The sequence below is a fragment of the Procambarus clarkii genome, chromosome 18 (assembly GCF_040958095.1).
Source record: "Procambarus clarkii isolate CNS0578487 chromosome 18, FALCON_Pclarkii_2.0, whole genome shotgun sequence".
Classification (NCBI taxonomy): Eukaryota; Metazoa; Arthropoda; class Malacostraca; order Decapoda; family Cambaridae; genus Procambarus; species Procambarus clarkii.
The window spans coordinates 23534449-23555001 of record NC_091167.1 but is presented as its reverse complement, the minus strand read 5'-3'; the positions used below and the strand labels follow the sequence as shown (position 1 = coordinate 23555001).

Sequence of the window (20553 nt, the reverse complement as noted above, 5' to 3'; positions counted from 1 at the left end):
CCAATATTGTGCAATATTGTAACTACTGAAACACTTGTACCTCACCCTTTTGTATCTTCTTTTTAATCCTTGTATATAATTAGCATCACAAATACATTCCACTTGCTTATTTTCATCACTCAAAAAGTCCTTCCTTATAGCCTTCTGTCTCATCTGAGATTGTTTCAACATTTGCCATAAGTGTATGTGATGCAGGAATGATCTGATGTATGAATTTATACTTATATATACAGTACTTGGTTTCATAGGGACTGTACATGGAAGATAAATGGGTAGAATTAGAGAGAATTGTAGGAATACAGAAGTAACAAACCTCTGTTTAGAATTGTGTGTGAAATTAGAGCTAGCAATATACAAATCTTTATTTTGATGTTTCTCTGGGTTCTTTGGGGGAGAACACTGTTCATTTGCAACAAATTATAATTGTAATAGAAATATGTGCAGAATTATTACAAAATGAATATATTTTCTGATTTCTCCTGTCAATGTCATTGCCTCTGCTTCAGAAAAAGCTGCTCCTCCTCCTCCTCCTCCTCCTTCAGTCTTTGGTTCTGTGGACTTTGTACCTCAGCCCTCGGGGGAAGATCCCTGGGTCTCAGCTCAAGCCCCTTGTCCAACGGACGAGTCTGTTGCTCAAGCCGTTGAGGATACTCTTGGGTTTAATGAGCCCCTATCCTCCCAGCCTTTTACTGTTGGTCAAGGAGAGGGGTTCTTATCAACATCTGACCTAGCAGGAGCACCAGCAGGAGCACCAGCAGCTGATGCAGTAACAGCTGAGGCCACACCAGCCGAAGCGGCAAAAGCACCCGAAGGGCATTATACAGGCTTTGGGGCGGAGTTTGGGGGAACATCTGTGCCTACTGGTGATGCTGGTACCTCTTCTGGGGCTTTCTCTTTTGTGGGTGGTGAGTTGGTGATGGGACGGAGGATGGAACTACCTCGGCTCCCTGATTTGGGGCATGATATATAACCCTTACATTTTATCACAGATTGAAAGCTTTGAGACTGCTTTTTGCCATTCCATTTGTAATATTTTTTGGGAAATTTAGATTATATAGTTTGGTGCTTTATATAGTTTATGGAGGGCATAAAATCTACAAGCTAGTTGGAATGGTATGAGAAGTTTCAATATATGTGTTGACAGTAAGATATTTAATATTGCATAAAATCAGAATAAAATCAATAAGTATTTTGGAATTAATACTTTTATTAACTTACAGTGATCTGTAAATTTGATCAGGTATTAAAACTTTAACAACATAAATCTGTGAAGTGAAATTAATTAAATTTGATGAATATTATTTTTAATTTTTGTTAGGCTTCTGTATGCTAATTGTTCCTTCTGTAGATTAATATTGACAGTCAGAGTAGGTGGACAGATAATGCCCATATATGAATTGGTTAGTTTTGAGTCAGTGTTTTTGTTTTGTTTTTTTTGTTTTTTGCCGAGTCTGTTTGGTATCAGGGAACTAGAGCCTGTCCACTAACTTCAAGGTACAGATGCTCATCTTATTTGCTTGATGTAGTCTATTGTCGAGAGTCTGTATCCACCTGAAACTGTGCCCAGAAGTGATAGCATGCTCAGTAGTGTGCTTTAAAGACTGGGATAAGTAGCTTATCAGAAACTTTACAAAGACTGGGATAAGAAGTCTTATCCCAGTTTTTGTAAAGACTGGGATAAGTCTTTCACTGCTTGGTTAGCCTAGTAATGCATGGACATTTGTGACCAATTTCTGCTTGCTCTCAATAGCTCTTTGCTTATAATAGGGGTTATTCCCTACCTATTTTTTAGTTTTGCACTTTAGTTCAATATTAATGTTATACAGTAAAACCTTGATAATTTAAAATTAATTAAAGGAAAGTATTTGTGAATTTGGTAAATATAATTTTGTTCTAGATGTGAAAGTTTGTTTCTTAATATTTTTAATGTGTTGATGAGCTGTCTTGGAATAATTACACTGAACTCTCAGCAGGACTGCATTCGAGAAGGAATCATTCAGATAACATAACAAAAAAATTTTTCATTATCAACCTTTATAAATTACCATACTGAAAAAGTACATTAATCCCTGCTTGTTCATAATACAAGAGTATCTTGTGTATGACACAGTTTGTCAATATTTTGCATACAATCCATTCTGAATAATATTGTAGTCAAATTATATTTTTCACTATATGTACTATAATTGTACTGTTGTACTTAGGGTAGCTGGAGCAGTCCATGATGTAGTTGGAAAGATGAAGTGAAGAGTTCAAAGATAGGCATTGTACAGATTACAGTGTGTTACTAGGAAAATCATATTTGTATGCAGTGAGCAAGTATGAATGTTTGGAAAGGGGGGGAAGGGGCGATAACAGTAACTAAGTGTAGTTACAGGACAAGAACTATGCTCCTGGTGTCCCATCTTCCCTGTACTGTCATATGGTGCTTTGAAACTACAGTACTGACATTTTTGGCCTCCACTCCCTCCTCACTTGTTCCAACCATCTTCCACTGTTAGCAGAAGTGAACTTCAAAATTTTTTTCTTCACTTTTGTTTTCTTAATGTCTAAAATTACTTGGACCATCTCTGTGCACAGAGGTGTAAATGACTGGAGGACTTTTTTTTGCAGGGATATTCCTGCGCGGGCCCTAAGCCTCTGGCTGGCCCACTAAGTGTTGCTTGTTTCTGTTTTACATTGTCACCACAATGTGGTGACAATGCTTCCATGAGTACACAAGTGAGATGTGTAACACTATCCTCTGCGTGCATAACCAGAAGTAGTATGTCTTCCCATGTACTCCAGCTGAATTGTAAATGAAATTTGATTCCCAACTCAAGGGTATTGCAGCCTGGGATAAGGGCAATAGCAACTGCACAGCATTGCAACAATGGGCTAGCAAGTCTAGCTGAGAGCCCACCATTCTTTCAGTTTGAACTTGTCCTCTTGTTCTTGAAGTTGTAGTTTTAACCAATTTTTTTTCCTGTTACTTTACGAGTATTTATTTTATATGTAGTGATATCACACACAGAGATCACACTAACGTGATGCATCAAATGAACAAATCCACAAGGGCAGTGACGAGGATTCGAACCTGCATCTGGGAGCATCCCAGACACTGCCTTAACCGACTGAGCTATGACAGGGTTAAAAGGGTTGAAACCGAAGTTCTACTGAACTTACTGGATCCCGTAGCCTCTCCGAGGCACAAACCAGGCTTTTACACCCCCCCCCCCCCCACACACCCGAGCTATGTCAATAGGCTGTCCTTTTAGTGTCAGTGTCTGCAGTGTCTGGGATGCTCCCAGACGCAGGTTCGAATCCTCGTCACTGCCCTTGTGGATTTGTAGTGATATGTTCTTTTTCTTCTTTTAGCTTTGGTATATTTCAGACCGCTAGGGTCTCCTCGTAGCTCTTGATTTTTTTTTTTTTTAGTTCCAGAAGCCAATTAGTTGCGTGCAATTTGCACCTTTTCCAGTTTATTGATGTCCTTTTTGAGATATGGGCACCATAAAACTGCTGCTTATACCAATTTTGGACTCGCAAGGCCATGAATAATTTCTCTAATAATCTACCATCCAAGAGCATGAATAATTTCTCTAATAATCTACCATCCACGTATTTTAATCCTTAGACCGCGCAATACATATATAGACGATGGGAGTAACTTTACTAAAACCGCGCAATACTCATACAGATGATTGAGGCTCTAGCGCATGATTTTAAATGCCCTGCAAGGGATAGGGGCAGCTATAGTCCAGCTATGACCGATAGTTAACAGACGCCACCTAGAAAAAAAATCGTGGGCAACATTCCTGGGTGTGAGAGTCTCAGTACTGAGTGAGCCACCAAGGCTGGCGCACGCAGCATGAGCTCACAGCACTGCTGTTCAGCTTGTGACCACAGCATCGCCTAAAATGTCAAAATATATATGTACATGCTATTATTTAGCGATGATAGTATTACAAAAGATCCCTGACTGTGATAAAAATGACCAGAATTCTGAACATAGCAAGATTGTGGCAATAATTAGCGCTGTAGTGGGAGGAGTAATCTTGGTGGGGAAGGTGGCAGCGTTATCTGCTGACTCTGTGAAACCACCTTTTACTGTCTGGTCTCACTGTACCAGCTTTGTGGTTCGCTATGGTGAACACAAATGTGGATACTTGTATATAAAATGTGTATATAGTGTAATAACAGCAAAAGGAATATGTTGGGAGCAGCCATTTGGCAAGGAAGGTGGCTTCATCTGCATGACATGTCATGTTGTGTACTGGTGGCCACTATGGTCTTTGGGCACCATACCAGCTTATTTGTACAGTTATGTTGAATAAAACATGTAAATACCTATATATAATGTGTGTATATAGTGTAATAACACCACAAACAATATTGTTGGAGGAGAAATATTAGTGCGCCTCATCTTGAATCAGAGAGGCAGCCACCAGCTGACTGTGTGTAGCTACGTTTCTTATTGCCTGAACTCGCCATACCAGCTTAGATGTACAGATATGGTGAACAAAACATGTAGATACTTATAAATAACGTCTGTGTATAGTGAATAAAAACAAAAACAGTATGGTGGGAGGAGTATGTTGGCGAGTGAGGAGGTGAGGGAGGGAGTAGCAGCCAGTGGCTGGCTGGTGTGTGGCGGCCATTCTTTGTTGCTTTTTGACTCACAATACCAACTTAGTGGTTCGTTAAGTTGAACAAAACATGCAGATACTGTACTTGTATATAATGTGTATATAGTGTAATAACAGCAAAACTATTTGTTTATTGTTTTATGAACATCATAATTGAATCACTAATATGCAGACCATAATTTTGAGTACAGCAATGGTTTACACATTTTATTATATAAATATATCACAATACACACTACACCCTTGCTCTGTTGTGATGAGCTCCTGGTATTTCCTGTTCAGTTCCTCGTACACTTCTGGTATTCTCTGTGGACGAGTCCTCTCCAATCCTTAGTTTATCTGGTCTTCAAATGTTTTCCTTCTCGTGTGGCTGTGAAGTGACTTGGGTTGCTTCTTTACTTTATCTACAATGTTTTCCAATTGTCTTTCTACCTCCCCTCTTACTGAGAGGTACTCTATCCACTCTCTTGTACCTCTCTTAGCATTTTTTTTTTAATTTTCTCGTAATTTTTCCAAGCCATCGTACTTAAATTGTTTTCTTACATCCTTAAACATCAGGATAGCTGATGAGGCACTGAGTGGCTATACTGTAATAGGCGAGGCACACAAGTGAATTTTTTTTTTATAGATTTTTTAGGATGGTGATTACTTCCCTGAGTAATCAAGGTTAGTTTGGAAGAGAATGTCAGCAAGCACATTCTTATCCATAGTATAAAAAAAAAAGTTTTTAAGGCAACCAATGACTGGCTTGCTTAGCTTGTGGGCAGGTGTACTGTATATCTAACACTGGGAACTGTAAGCCTCTGCTTGTTGAGAAATGTTGTTGTTTTTAGATTCAGTTACTTGGAACAAGAAGTTCCAAGCAGCACGGGCTATATTGAGCCTGTAGTGGACTTGCCTAGTACAGGAGCGGGGCTGTAACTGATCAGAGAAAACACGAGACACTGTAGAAACACCAAGGGGCTTTTAAAGGCTGTCAGATCTTGATGATTTTTCATCTGGCTCTCTAGTAAGAAAGCTTGGATTACTACTAGTCTGTTCTCTGATTGGTTCAAGAATTATTTCTCCAATTATTGGAAAATACTGTAGCACAAAGAATCTGGCTCACTGATCATTGCTAGTTGATAATTCCCTAGATCCAGTCACATATTACCATATGTGGAATTTGATGGAATTTCTTTTAAAAAATGTCATTGATAAAGTCAGTTGATCATGGTAGTATTGAAACCTTTAGTGCATATTACAGCACATTACTGTACATGCATCAGATGATGCATCAGATTGTTAAAGATGCGGGTAAGGTCATGCAGACAATACAAGAGATCTGGCTATCCTACAATGTCACAAATGCCAATAACAGCATTACTATGGCTCAGAAGGAAGCTACAAATTACATTAGATGCATTCTGGAGAAAATTGCAGTATGCAAGAATGACAACTGGTTTTCAACAGTTGTTTGATCATATCTGTAATTTTGTAAAATTCATTTTATTAAATGCATCAGGCTAATGTGCTGAAAATGTTGGACACTCACTGAACAATTAAAGAGGAGGAATTGGTCCATTTTGGTAATGATGTAGTTTCAGTGGAAAAGTATGATGGCAATGAAGCTTCTTAGACATGCAACCAATCTTAGCTAAAGCTATCAGAAAAATGAATAAAACTTGCTGTTTATGCTCCCAACTAAGAATGTACCAGTGAAGTGAATTGTGGGATATGTGAAGTGAAGTCATGCTACAAGAGCTACAATGCTACCATGATTGATAAACGGGGGCAAGTTTCCGTCAAAATGTTCTTCACCTCTTCTGTAGCATGGCCACCATTTTCATCCTCTCCACCACCATTCACAAGTGTGACCATATCTGATCAAGAATATTTGTCAGACAATAAATTGCCAAACAATAAATCCCAAACTTTTGCAAGCACTTGGATTTTTCATGTGTGGTTAGTGTTCAGTTTGTCGTCTTACTTGTAGGTTACGTTAGTGTACTGTGTTTATTTACAGTATTTAAAATGTTCAAAAGTTAAAATATTTTGGGCTAATGCATTTTGACTTTTAGTATGGGAGTCAATGAAAATAATGGCTATTTTAACATTTTTGGTCATTGAACACATTTTAGGGAATGCTTTCTGTTTAAGTTAGACTTGCCTGCCATTACTGCTCTAATTATCTGACACAGTAAATTATTATTCAACCCCTTCCTCCATGAATTATGGCCTTACAATGAAATGACTGCATTTGCATATTTTCTAAATTACGAAGTTGTCAGAATTTGCCATATCTGTTGGAATTGAAGTAGATTATCAAGGTTATATTGTATGTTTTGTAAGTCAGACTGAATTTGTAACATACTCTTTCTGTATTAAAGCTTGATGTACATTAATAATAGTTGTATTAGCATTAAAAGTTTTAATCTTCAAAATCAACTTATGAAAACGCTATTGTTCTATTCATTCTGATGAATTGTGTGAACTTGATGTGTGCGCTTAAGGGAATGAAGAGTCAAATAAAAACAATGAACTCTGTGCAGAAAGCTACAACTTTGGGTAATATTTCAGTTTTATTTGACTCCCCCCTTCACATTACACACAATGCTTTGGAGCCAGTTTTTGTTGTTGTATGTTGAGTGTGTGTTCCTCTGTTTCTGTGCTTATTTTTCCAGTTGATGTAAATGAGGCTCTACTGTAACACAACCCAGAATCATGCCATGGTAAAACAGTGAATTGTAGTGTGAATTATATCTGTATACAGATAAGTCTAGTTTAGTATATGATATATCAAGCCATGTAGTATGATGCACATTGTGTTTGAGACCATACTCATTTGGATTGAGCTCAATTTTAAGCACCAGTTTACACATGTTGAATTAAAATGCATACCATATTGCTGATACTGTGTGCATATACCCATAATGTGAATACAGCACAGTACTGTTTTGTTTGGAGTGAAACCCAACTTAACAAACTGACACGTTTGGCTAGATTTTAGATTTGGTTCGGTTTTGATATGTATAAATATATGGAGTACTTCTCTACACAATACAATATTACATTGTTTGTCATGAGGACAGCTTGCATAACTTATTTTCATTCCAGCCATGATTATAAAATATTGATATTGTACCATTATGAAGCAGAGGAAGGCATTCTTTTTTGTGGCGAAAGATAAATATATATTGTTTGCTCTGACACTTCTTGCAATTGCAGAATCTGCACCAGCAGCGCCCACATCTGAACCTGACCTGGGTGAGTCGGTAAAGGCCACCTACAGCCCTAAGGGGCTAAATGTGCATGCTGTTTGTAGAGAGTAAAGATTGCTTGTTTATATATATTCTATGCATTTTTCAGGTCCAGATTTATGGGCAACTGAAATTTACTTCGTGCACAACTACTTTTTATTTTCATAGCAATTAGGTTTACAGGATTCCAGTACCTTGTGTAGAGCAGTAAAAAAATGTACAGCTTTCTGTTTTGTATTCCTTGTGTTATTTTATTTGTTTTCCACTTTTCTGTTGGGAGTTTCTTTCTAGGGGAGTCATTTTTATCTTTTCAGATGTAGATTCCACAGGTTAACCAAGACAGTGGTCTGTTTTGATTCACCTACCTTTCTGTGTTACTTTTCACAGTCTTACAGTTTTACTGTCTTACCTTACCCTGGTTGATGGCAATTATGACATTGTTTAAATGTAAAGTGCTCATAGGCTATTGCTCCCTGTGCCTCTGTGAGAGGTCCAGGTTATGGCTCGTGGTCCCTGGTAGACATAAGGACTCCTGTGACTGATGACCCCAAACTAATATACCACATATCAGTTTGGATAACTTCAGGGAGCCTCTGGGGCTCACCCAGAAAATGGAGTTTCATTACATTCAACGCTTTTTTTTTTTTTTTTTTTTTTTTTTTTTTTTTTTTTTTTTTTTTTTTTAGATGCTTACTAAGAGAAGGCCGTTCTTGTTGAAATTATGCACACACTTTTTTTTTAAGCCAGCTTTTTCATATGGTGGAGGCAGGGGTTACTTCCTTGATTTTCCTAATGTAATCATTTTCCAAGCTGCATACAGTATTTGAGAGTTTTTGATTTCAGAAGAAGAGGGGATCTGGGAAGGAATGTCTACCCTACAGTAGATTTTTTTTGTTTTTTTTGTTTTTTGTTTTTAATGAATTTAATTTTTAACTAGTGTTCCAATGTGTTGACAACTTTGAGAATGGATATCTAAATTCACTTTTGAAAGGGTAAAGCTATACTGTATATTCTCACTAAAGAGGTTTTATAAGGTTATAACTTTGTGATGATTATTTAATTTAAGGCATTTGACAAATTTTATAGGAGCTCCCATGAATTTTACTGCATTTAATGAGGTAACTTAACTTTTTGCATAAAGCAGTTAAAATACAGCTCGTTATATCAGAACATTTTATATGCCAATTTGTGTAATAAACAAATGATACTTTCATACGGTTTTTGTAATATGAGTATGCCTTTGTGTCCTGAATTTTGTATTTTGCAAAATTCCCCATGTTTTGTATATGAAAAAGAGGGTTTGGGAGGGTTTAGAGGACTTAAAAGACTGAAAGGCTTGTGCGGTGATACAGCCTCTTGGTGAAGCATTTGTTATTGTCACCTCTTAATGGGAAGCTCCCGGGAAGAAGTAAGATCAGAGATATACATAGAATAACTAGATTGTAGGAAATTAATCAGGGCCAGGATTCATCAAGCATTTTATGCAACCACTCAATAAACCTGTACATCTTCATTAATCATGGCAGCTTTGTCTACATTTAATAAGCAGATCTTGACCTTCAAAACTCTCTGAAGTTGTTTATACTGATGATAACCTTGGATTGTGATGTTTTGAAACTTGTAGACTCAATTAAATGTAAACAAATCTGCCATTAATGTTGAAAGATGTGCAAGTTTACGAGTTGCGTAAGTACATGATGACTCCTTGTTCAGTTTCGCAGAGTAGTCAACGATTAAGGGTGTGATTTAGTTTAACTTAAATAGGGCTTTACAATATGATTTTCCGAAAGTTTAAAAGAGGGCTGCTTATGAATGTTAAATACATAAGGATGTTGGCACTGGGAAAAAAGTGAAGTGCATTTAGATATGCCTTAACTAGCTTAAAGAGAAGCCTTTGCATGGAACACTTGGCTGTGTGCTTAGGAGTAATTATAGTTTGTTGGCTTATACTTTTGTGCAGAATTTGGAAAAGTGCATTACCATTATTTTGTTGTGGATTATTATGCAGTATACAATATAATGTTAATTTTATCAACAAACGTAACGTGAAAGAAAAGTGAATGTAGTACTGAAATGTTAAAAGTGGCCAATTAGCTGCATTTCCTGTAATTAATTTTGAGCTGTACCAAACGTTTCAACCGTTATGTGTTGTGTTAAATGTGTATTCAATAAGTTGTAGAACTTTTTAAAAACAAAATACAGTAATGCAGAATTTCTAGCTTTAAAAGTGACAGTTTGTGCCATAATTTACCTGTCATCTTTGTCTGAATATTAGAATTATATTAAATGAATAAAATAAGGTAAATATTTCTTGGATAGGTATTACTGAATAATTATAAAAATGGTGAATTGGCATACTGAATAGTTGTCACATTAACATGAGGTATTAAAGCTAGACTGCACTGTATGATCCGGATTTTTGTTGGTTTCAGCTCGGTCTCCTATCCCATATGTGCCAAGGGAGGATCCAGAGAAAATCAAAATCTGGCGTGAGGCGCAAAGGATTCGTCTGGAGCAGAAGGGTATGTTGAATATTATCACGAGAAGGCTAAAAGCCGCTACAAATTTGATAGTCCTATACAGTGCTGTATAGCAAAGAAATTTTGTTATAAATGTTGATATGTGTAACTAAGTTAATTACATGATTATACAAATTAGCAACCCTTTTAATATGGAGATGCTGCTTGCATATACAAGTAAATGTGGATCTGAGTAGCTTTGTTGTAGGAGTGTGGGATTCATGCAACCTAATTAAATATTAACACTTTAGTGCGCGCGGCACTCGGTAAAAAAAAAAGCGCCTTGTGCGCGCGGCGTTCTGAGCGCTCAAGCGTAAACACAAAAAAGTGTATAATCTTTTCACGCTCCTAACATCAATTCTCGAGCTACGTTTTTCATTTTAGTATCAATGCGTTGGCAATAAAATTCTCTACAAGATCATATGCATAAAATGTCACCAAAGCATTTGCTATCCCACCACGAAGTAAATAAACACGAAGATGACTCGCCGTGACACCCAAACAGGAAGTAAATGTTCCTACTCTTTCGTTTGTTGCCAGCCTCACAGTCATCCTACAGCGCTTATTTTGATATCACTGAACTCGCAATAAAATTCCCCACCCAGACATATGCCTATCAATGTCTAATTATGTTCCGCACGAGTGTGGGAACTGGGCGAAGCGTTAGCCGTGATTTCAGCAGCGACGACACTGTTGTGATGCAGCGCTTTGAAAGTTTATACTTATTTCACTGTCCTGACATTATTTCTCGAGCTACGTATTTCATTTTTATAGCAATGTGTTCGCAATAGAAAGTTCTATAAGAACATGGGTAGAATTGGCCAACAGAGCGTCAAATAAATTTGCGGCGAATAAAATCTTACGCGAATCTTACGCGTGTTTGTACCCATGAGCGTAAAAAGTTTTTACTTTGCTCATGTTTTTTCAAGTTTATACTTGATTCACACCATTTTTTTTGTTTGTGTAGTGTTCGGAATAAAATTTTCTACACAGACATATGCATATAAATGTAGAATCATGATCGCGGCCAACACAAGAGTGTGTGGAGTGGGCGATTACCCTCGTTGTCACCAACTCGATAGTCTCTCCTCTAAGTTACAATACATTGCTGTTTTCTCAAATAGGCACTGTGCCTATTAGAGAAAACGAAAATTTAATGGCAAACATATTCATACAAACCCCAAGTCGATCGAGTAGTAAATACCCAATATAAAACACGGTCCGTAAATTTACGTCGTGATCCGACAAGCGGTTAAGCAAAACACCCGTAATTCCAAGTGGAAAATCCAGGGAAGTGTTAACTTATTTGTTGGTTATATCAGTAAATTTGGTGTCGATGTTTGCAAACGAATTGTCTAGTTGATAGATGTAGAACCAAAAGTGTGTTTATAATAACTAGATTTTTGTCGTCTCTGCATTTTGCAGAACATAAACCTGATGCATTCGGCGGTTCCCTCCTTGCGATCCATTAAAATATCTATACTTCACGTTTTCTCTGTTCTTTCTTGGGTTATAACTATAAATTTGGTGCCAAAATATTTGCAAATGAATTTTCTAGAGAATAGATGCGAAGAGCAAAATTTAATTTTTAATATTATGCATGACGATGAATGTACAAAGTAGCACGGGCTATGGTGAGCCCGTAGTGGACTTGCCTGGCTCCTGGCACAGGAGCGGGGCTGTAACTCTGTGATGAAAGTGTTAATTTACATGACTTGTATCGAGGTGAAGGTGGATTACAGCCCCCACCAACTCTCTCCCTCCGCTACACTGCAAATGGATATGGAAGGCTATTTTGATTAGTTACACTGGCCACAGGATTCTCTCTCAAAATGTTTGAGGGCTTAGTTTTATTATGTGGCAATAAGCAAAAAAAATTTTAATGAATGCAATAGATTTTGAGTACCTGTGGAAACTAGTAAAAATAGCTGAAGTTATTATCTTGTAATTCTAAAATAATAGTTGGGCTTGTGCTCAAACTGCTGAACAACACGTCTCCAAATTCAGACATCTACACACTACTGTAGTTAAAAGTTAGCAGTATTACGACTAGTGAATAACAAATGTCTCCGTGGTGCAGTGGTAAGACATTCGCCCGGCATTTCGCGAGCTTTGGCTTGGGTTCGTATCCTGGCCAGGGAGGATTAACCGGGTGCCAGTCCTCAACTGTAGCCTCTGTTCACCCCGCAGTGAATGGGTACCTAGTTGTTAAACGATTTGGCGGGTTATATTCCGGGGGGAAATTAGGATTAAGGGCCTACCCGAAATACTATGTGTGCTAGTGGCTTTACAAGAATGTAAGAACTCTTGTATATATATTTAAACAAAAAAATAGTAGTTACTGCTTATTAACTGGCTGTACTGTACCATGTATTGGTATTTCTGCAGATGCTGCCGAGGAAGTCAGCAAGATTGAGCTGAAGGAGAAAGCCAAGAAGGAGCTTGAAGATTGGTACAAGCAACATGAAGAACAAGTTGCAAAGACACGTCAAGCCAACAGGTGAGTTCTTGCAATATCATTTTAAAACAAGATTTACCTAATACAGTATTTGTTTACAAATTTTTGTTTTATTCATTTTATGAGTTGCTAATATTATTGATAATGTTTGATATTTTGTCTTGAGGACATTTATAGCCTGGTGTTGATTTACTTGGATCATATTAGAAAATGTGTCGTCATGCACTACCCTAGCACAACTTGTTGCATGAAAGCTTTTCATAGCATTTAATAACATAAATCAACTTCATATATACAGCACTAAATAAATGTAGAGTTTTATGCCTAGTCCTGGCCTGGAACTTGTACAAGCAGTAACTGTGCACATAGTCTCTCTCTCCCCCCACCCACAAGTCACTTGCTAATAAGTGGTGTTGCTCCTGTTTTGTCGTCTTGTGGTGATCAGATGTATTGTCATATTCAAATTTGTACTGCTTCTGGTGGCACTGAAGTCTTCTTTTTTTATTATTATTATTAAACTTTTGTTAATTTGTACAGTACAGTACAAGTTCATATCATATCCACTACCAGTTTATTTATGTATTTTTTCTTCATTTACCATGAAACATTTTTGTCAGTGTGCTGCCTTGCTTGTTTTTCCAATGTTGTTTACATCCAGCGGTAAAAGGGGCACAATGTGTATTTTCAGCCCTTGTGTAGTTTGGTGCTTGCTAGCCTCTCCTTCCTTGTATTTTTCTTTACTTTATTTAGCTTTGGTATTACTCCTTCAGAGATTTTCTCTAAGGTTCTCTTCATGGCTCTTATTTGTTTTATTTCTTCACCTGTGAAGAACAGGACGGTGCCATGTGTCACTGTACGCCACAATGCCCTTGTGTGGGGCACTTTCCAGTGGACAGTGCTTCTTTACCCATTTTATTTATGTTCCATTTTCCACTCTGCCATAGTCTGTATTGAGTCGTCTTGCTGCCTCCCAACAAAATGTATTCATGTGAATGTATTTTGTTTGGTACATGACACATGTTTATGGTTACAAGTACTGTATTGGTGCCACTCATTGGCACACAATATAGATGACAGGCTTCGTGCAGATGACTTCACCTGACGAAGCAAAATGCCTTCAGTATACTACACACATTGCTACATCCAGCCACAGCACTATTATCATCAGATTCCTGTCACTAAATCATGAATAAGAAGCATTTTCCACAAGTTTATATTTTAGGTCAGGTTTCGTGATGGGTAGAGGACTGCACCTCGGCTGTGTGCTGTGAATGTCTTCCTCTTGCTATGAACCTCATGACTAGTATTGTGTTCACAGATATCTAAATCTTGTACATATTTTTTCTTACTATCAGAATTATCTGTCATTATCATTGCAAATTATTGTAGTTATGTACTTATTGTCAGTTATTAAGTGGTGCTATGGCTCCAACCTGCACAACTGTGCTGTGAGCTCCTGCATGTGGCAGCCTTGGTCACTCTGGCAGTACTCTGAGGCTCTCATAGCCAGGAAGGATGCAGATGATTTTTTTCATGGTGGCATCTCTTTACTGGAGTCCTGAGGAAGAGGATGCGAGTGTAAACGTAGAAGTTTGAATCGTTTCCTACAACTCGCTACAAGCGAGTTTTCTCGGCGAGTGCACCATCCGTCAATCAAGATGGCTCGGTATGCACAGTGCTGGGGTTAATGGGTAATGAGTGATCTTAACCATTTCTCAGTTGATGTGGTAATATTATGTATGTATTACAAACTTCTGAAACAGTTAGAAACAAATGTGTGTTTGTATCTTAATTTGGGCAGTGTAAGGGAGTTTAATTTTTGTTTAACTTTTATGTTTTCATTATATGTAGTCTATTAAAAGCAGATGTGTCCATCTTGAGCTTTCTCCATTAACTGTGTTTAATATGAAATGTCATCTGGTAGCCTTAATATTAAGAACAATATACAAAGAAATCACATTAACATGATGTATCAACGAGAAAATAAGTTTGAGTCACGAGGATGTTTGGAACCTGTGTGGTGGCTGGTCTAGAGCATGCCTGGGGGTGGCCGGCACATGGGTTCCAATCCTCCTCATGGCTCCTACTGATTTTCTCCTCGTGAACAATCTTAAGCAAAGTGTCACTTGTTATTTGTAATAAATGATTTAGTCCCAAGTGTAATTTTGATTCAAACTTTCATGCTTCAAGGGAGGCATCCAAGTAAGTGTTGCATGTCATATTTACAAGCTATTAATTTCTTAGCATTTGTACAAAGATCACTTTTGTAGAAGTTTTCTTAAGTAGCAGAAAAACCTAATTTTTTTTTAATAATTGGGCTTGTTAGATTTATATGTGTAAAGTTTATTGAAAAGCATGATATTAGGACATACATTGATTAATTTATACAGACGTGCCAGAGTAAATAGGTCACATGGATGAGTAGGTTTATATATTAGAGAGACCTTGTATGCTCAGAGCTCCTTAACTCTAGAAGCGAGGTGGTGGAAGTACTGTACTGGGAGTAAGGATAGAGAAAACTAATTTCGTTATTCTAATATACAGACCACCAAATGCAATGGTTGAGGAATTCACAGAACAGATAAACAAAAGACTTGCCTCGACAATCTGGCAAATCCAATACCTGATATTACCTTCCTAGGAGACTTCAACCTGCTCAGTCCAAGATGGCAAACAATAATGGCAAACAATAATATTACACCAGGATATCTTTCTGGAAATAACCAACCACAGGTCAGAGAACTACTTAGATTCCATGACAAATTTCCACTCAACCAGTAGATAACAGAGCCAACTAGGAACAAAAATATTCTAGATCTGATCTTCACAAACAATGAAGACATAATCAGTGATATTACAATCACAGATACCACATACTCAGATCACAAGCTCATTGAAGTGTAAACTAACATAAATACTCGAATAGGCCTAAAAAAATGGTCAAGCGAGAGAGGTTATTCAAGATTTAATTTCAATAATAAAAGGATAGACATAAGAAAAATTAAAAAGGGAATGTTCAAACTTCAGTGGGAAACTGTTTTAATTAATAAGTCCCATGCAAGGAATAGAACAATTGACTTCCAAAGCATATAAAGTCTGTCTGAAACATGTTTCTTTGTGGAAAGCCAGAAAGAGGACCAATGTACAGTAGATAGAGAATGCAGACGACACTACAAATGAAGGAAAAAATAACGGAAATGCTTAAGCAGGCACTACTCTCCTTACAAAGAAAGAATAATTTAAAACGGAGATTGAAGAAATCGAGCAGAGACTGGCATTCTTATCAGATTGAAGAAATTCAACTATAATAATAATAATATATTTAGGAAAAGTACATACATAGTTGCAGAGTTACAGTACAAACATTGTTTGATTTAAAGATAGAGGTAGTACATACAATACCTAAAGCCACTAGTACGCATAGTGTTTCAGGCAAAAGATCAGAAAGAACTAGAACAGAAAGCAATACAAGAGATAAAGAAAAAACTAAATCTTTCTTCACACATGTGAAATCAAAGTCAAGCACCACTGTCAGTATTTGGCTATTCTTACAAGTGAAGTTTCTTACAGAGGATGACAAAGAAATTAGTGAAATCACACACCGTACTTTTCCCAACATTAAATTCTGTGGCCAGCCTAGAAACGGAGTAGCCACGTGCATGTTTATGATGTCTAATTTCTGCTCACTGGATAAAAAACTCTTCTTCCTCTTTGTAGATACAGCATGATTAGCAAGCCCTTGAGACATCTTGTTGTATAAATAATACAGCTGAAGTCTAAAAATGGTAAATTTCACGATTATTCTTCCACCGGCGGACAAACACGTCACTCGCAGACAAAGCTAACGGCATTGGATGCCTACTTTATGAACGCAGACTAGGTCTATACGCCTTGCAGTAGACTGGTGTTTAAGCCAGATCCAGTAACATAAATTTCTCTCAAATATTGGATTAACATCAAATTATATATTTTTGGGTTATATATTTAGTTTAGTAACATTATTAGGATAATAAGAGAGATAAAAAAACTTATTTTAGAACCAATTTATTTTTAATATTATTTCAAGGCCGTAGGTCACTAAACTGTGGCAACGAAATCAAACGAAACACGCATGGTGCTGTGTGTGTGTGTGAACACACACACACACACACACACACACACACACACACACACACACACACACACACACACACACACACACACACACACACACACACACACACACACACACACGTACACGTGTACGTGTACACGGGTCTGGCCATACTCGCTTAACTCATGGTCACTTGATGGAGCGCCGCCCTGCTCCTTATTGTTCTAATTGCATTGTCCCTCTTACGGTGTGGAATGTCCTGACTTTCGGGACGAGCGTGTCTTGTTTTCCGACAGTCTCCCGCAGTCGCTTGTCTCTTGATAGTATTCTTGGAGACTCGGATACTTTTGATATCGTTCGCCTTATGCGTTTCTGTTCTCGTATTGGCATCCTTGGTGATATTTAGCGCCCTCTGATTATCCTGCACATTTGATGGTGCTACATAGCCTTCCTGGTGTGGTGCCACCTTTTTGGTAATTACTTACTTCAGATGTTTTAGGGGTGGTAGTTTGGCTCACACACTGAGTGAAGCATTAGCCAAATTATACTGCAAGCTTGGATAATTAACAGTATAGGATGCTTATAGTCAATTGTGTTAAAGGATGGAGCAGAACTACCCAAGAGGAAGAATTTAAGATATGGTATACAGTACATACATGTTAGACTTCAGTGTGGTACAATAATTGGAGTGGTGATAAAAATTGTAATATTTGTGGTAGTGTGTGTAGTGGCACTTTTGTGAATGTAGTAGGCATCCATCAGTCTCAGGAGGGTATAGTAGAATTGTGGGTGTTACACAGTGTGAATTATTGGCATGTTAGAGGAAATTGCTCAAAGATAAGGATAAATTTAAGACACACAAATAAATTGTTAAATTTTCTGGCAGGTCTGCCGAGAAAGAGCTAGTGGCTGATACGGCGAAGATGGAACCAGGGACGGAATGGGAGCGTATAACCAAGTTGTGCAATTTTAACCCCAAGACTTCCAAATCATCTAGAGACATTTCTCGTATGCGCTCCATCATCCTGCAGGTGAAGCAAAATCCACCTATCAAGGCTTAAATATTTGTAGACTGAATATACTTAGGTTTCTGTGCTTCATTTATTAATAGTTAACATATAAGTATCTGAAGATGTATTATTTGCTTCCATAAAGACTACAGTGAATATCATTCATGTATATTCATCCTGGTCATAAACAGGTTTAGTGCATGAGTACACGATACAATTAACTTTGGACTAGTTTTAATCAATAGACTTCATAAAATAGTTTAGCCATCTGTTGAACTATACAAAAGAAACCAATAATAGCTCTAACCTTGGAAGTCCATGCAAGATGGTAAATGTTAATCCTGGCCTGCGTGAAATAAAAATGTTAGTTCGGCAAGTTTTGGAGGAATCCAACTTTTCATAAGTGATGAGGGCAATGTATGGGGTGCATAATTAATGAACTAAACTAAAACTGATGAAGGCGATATAGGAGGTCGAGAGCTTGGTGATAGTCAGCTTTGGAACTTAAAATTGTATGGTGCAAAAGTGTACTGGCAAGGTTTCTGCAGAGGCTTAAGTAGATAGGCTTTTGCTTCATACAGTACTTTAGTGTATCATTTATGTTGAAGTTTCTTAAATTTTCTGTAAAATTCCTTGTGTACTGACTTGTAACAGGTTTTTCTCAGTATGTCATCTGTTTGTATATGAGAACAACATTACTTTTTAATACATGTTCTGTATTAACTCATTGTGTAAATTTAACACTTTCAAATACCTGAGTAATTAGGTTATAAAACATTTGGTTTTATACCAATGTATGATGTCTAAGAGATTGTGTAACATATATATATATGTATAATGTGTATTAACAAAATAGCCAGCATATTCAAACATTCCTAATGTATTTAAACGGTATATATTAAACTAGGGAGAGTTTATGAAAAGTTTTTTTTCTGTTACCCTTTGAAATATTTTTGTTACGCATATTTTGGAAGGAAGTTGGCTATTCCTGATTTCTGGCCTGCATCAGGTCTATTTCCTGAGAAAGATAACAAGGCAGATTTTGAAGGATTTGTGGCCAAGAAAGTTAGTGAAGAAAAATTGAGAACTAGCCTATGTCAGAGAGATATAACCAAGAACAGAATTGGTGACAAACACTAGAACAGCGTTCTTCAACCTTCTTATATCTGCGGACTGGCAAAAATAGGAGAAATGTCTAGCACACCAGTTTATGGCTAAGACAAATAAAAACCATTGTAAATAGTATTTTATTTATTAAATCTAAAGTAATAAAATTAAAATTTTTAGGTCGTGCAACATCTACTGCTGCTGATACTCTGTTAGAAAATTTTATATATAGGGCTGCAGCGTTGTTTATAAGAGATGAAGTGCTGCATTAACATCTTTGATTTATTTGTTTGGTTTTTATTACCGACATGGCTGAAAAAGTCTTTTCACAAATAGGAAGTCGAAAAAACAACAGTTTGATAGCTTTATAACTCTCAGATGGATATTCTTTTTCAAGTGATATCCAAAATTAAGACAATGCATCTTGTCTAGACACCAGAGTAACATCAGAAGACAACTCAATCGGCTTTTCTTTTTCATGAGGATCAAGTGCGCATGATTGTATGTTTTCCAAGAATGAATTATTAATCCAGAGATTAAATTAATGAGGATCCTCATCTTCAGGGAAGTAATTATTAAACTTTTTAGCTAACCCCCTTAAATGTTGACTTACGTTGAATATGACATTCTGGATGACATCAGCAACAATAAAAAATTCTCTCAAAAGTGAAAACATTTCAATAACTTCCTCTTGTGCGCGACTATCCCAAAGAGTCTGCTTCTTTTTGAACGCATCCACTTTATTTCTCGGTGTAAAAATATTTGTTCAAGACCCCTGGAGAAAAATAGTTTAAGAAGGTTAAATATGTCTATGTATGCAAGCTTAGCCATTCATTCCGCGAGAACTAAACCACACATCCAGGAGATGGAGACAACGTTTCGGTCCGTCCTGGACCATTATCAAGTCAATTGTGATAATGGTCCAGGACAGACCGAAACATTGCCGCCACCTTATCTTCTGGTGTGTGGTTTAGTTCTCATATCTTCAAGCTACGTTCTTGTGACTCATCGTCTGCATCCATTCTTCTTTTAAGAAAGGCTCTGAAAGGCTCTTTACACTCCTAGCGAGCATAAGAAATATTGCCGGAACAACCATGGACATCTTCAAGAGGAAACTAGATTGTTTCCTCCAAGGAGTGCCAGACCAACCGGATTGTGGTGTGTGTATGGGCCTGCGGGCCGCTCCAAGCAACAGCCTAGTGGACCAAACTCTCACAAGTGAAGCCTGGCCTTGGGCCAGACTTGGGGAGTAGAAGAACTCCCAGAACCCCATCAACCAGGTATCAACCAGGTATCTGCTAGGTCAGATTTTTGCCTCGCAGAAACTGCTTTACTTCTTCCTTCAGTTTGAAAAGGCGTGCAAGAACCCTTTCTCTTGATAACCACCTTACTTCTACATAGAAAAGACGGTGGTGGTGCGAGTCCATACTGTGTCATGAACAGCCTGGAGTTCATAGCTTGATTATGAATTTCATTAATCTTCACTGCGTCATTCATCA

The 20553-nt window shown here is 37.4% G+C and overlaps 1 protein-coding gene across 7 annotated transcripts in view; it reads left to right on the top strand.

Moving 5' to 3' along the window:
* Clc (clathrin light chain) overlaps window positions 1-18870 on the top strand; it is a 29139-nt gene extending 10269 nt beyond the window's left edge. For 3 of the 7 annotated variants that reach the window (XM_045736491.2, XM_045736486.2, XM_045736487.2), the window contains 6 exons: window positions 507-905; window positions 7836-7874; window positions 10300-10389; window positions 12775-12886; window positions 15035-15046; window positions 17824-18870. In XM_045736491.2, coding sequence (XP_045592447.1) covers window positions 507-905; window positions 7836-7874; window positions 10300-10389; window positions 12775-12886; window positions 15035-15046; window positions 17824-17998 — 827 coding nt within the window. In that variant the 3' untranslated portion in view covers window positions 17999-18870. The remainder of the gene's footprint in view (window positions 1-506; window positions 906-7835; window positions 7875-10299; window positions 10390-12774; window positions 12887-15034; window positions 15047-17823) is intronic. The other 4 variants (XM_045736490.2, XM_045736488.2, XM_045736492.2 and 1 more) reach the window with 4 other exon arrangements.
* Window positions 18871-20553: the final 1683 nt, after the last annotated feature.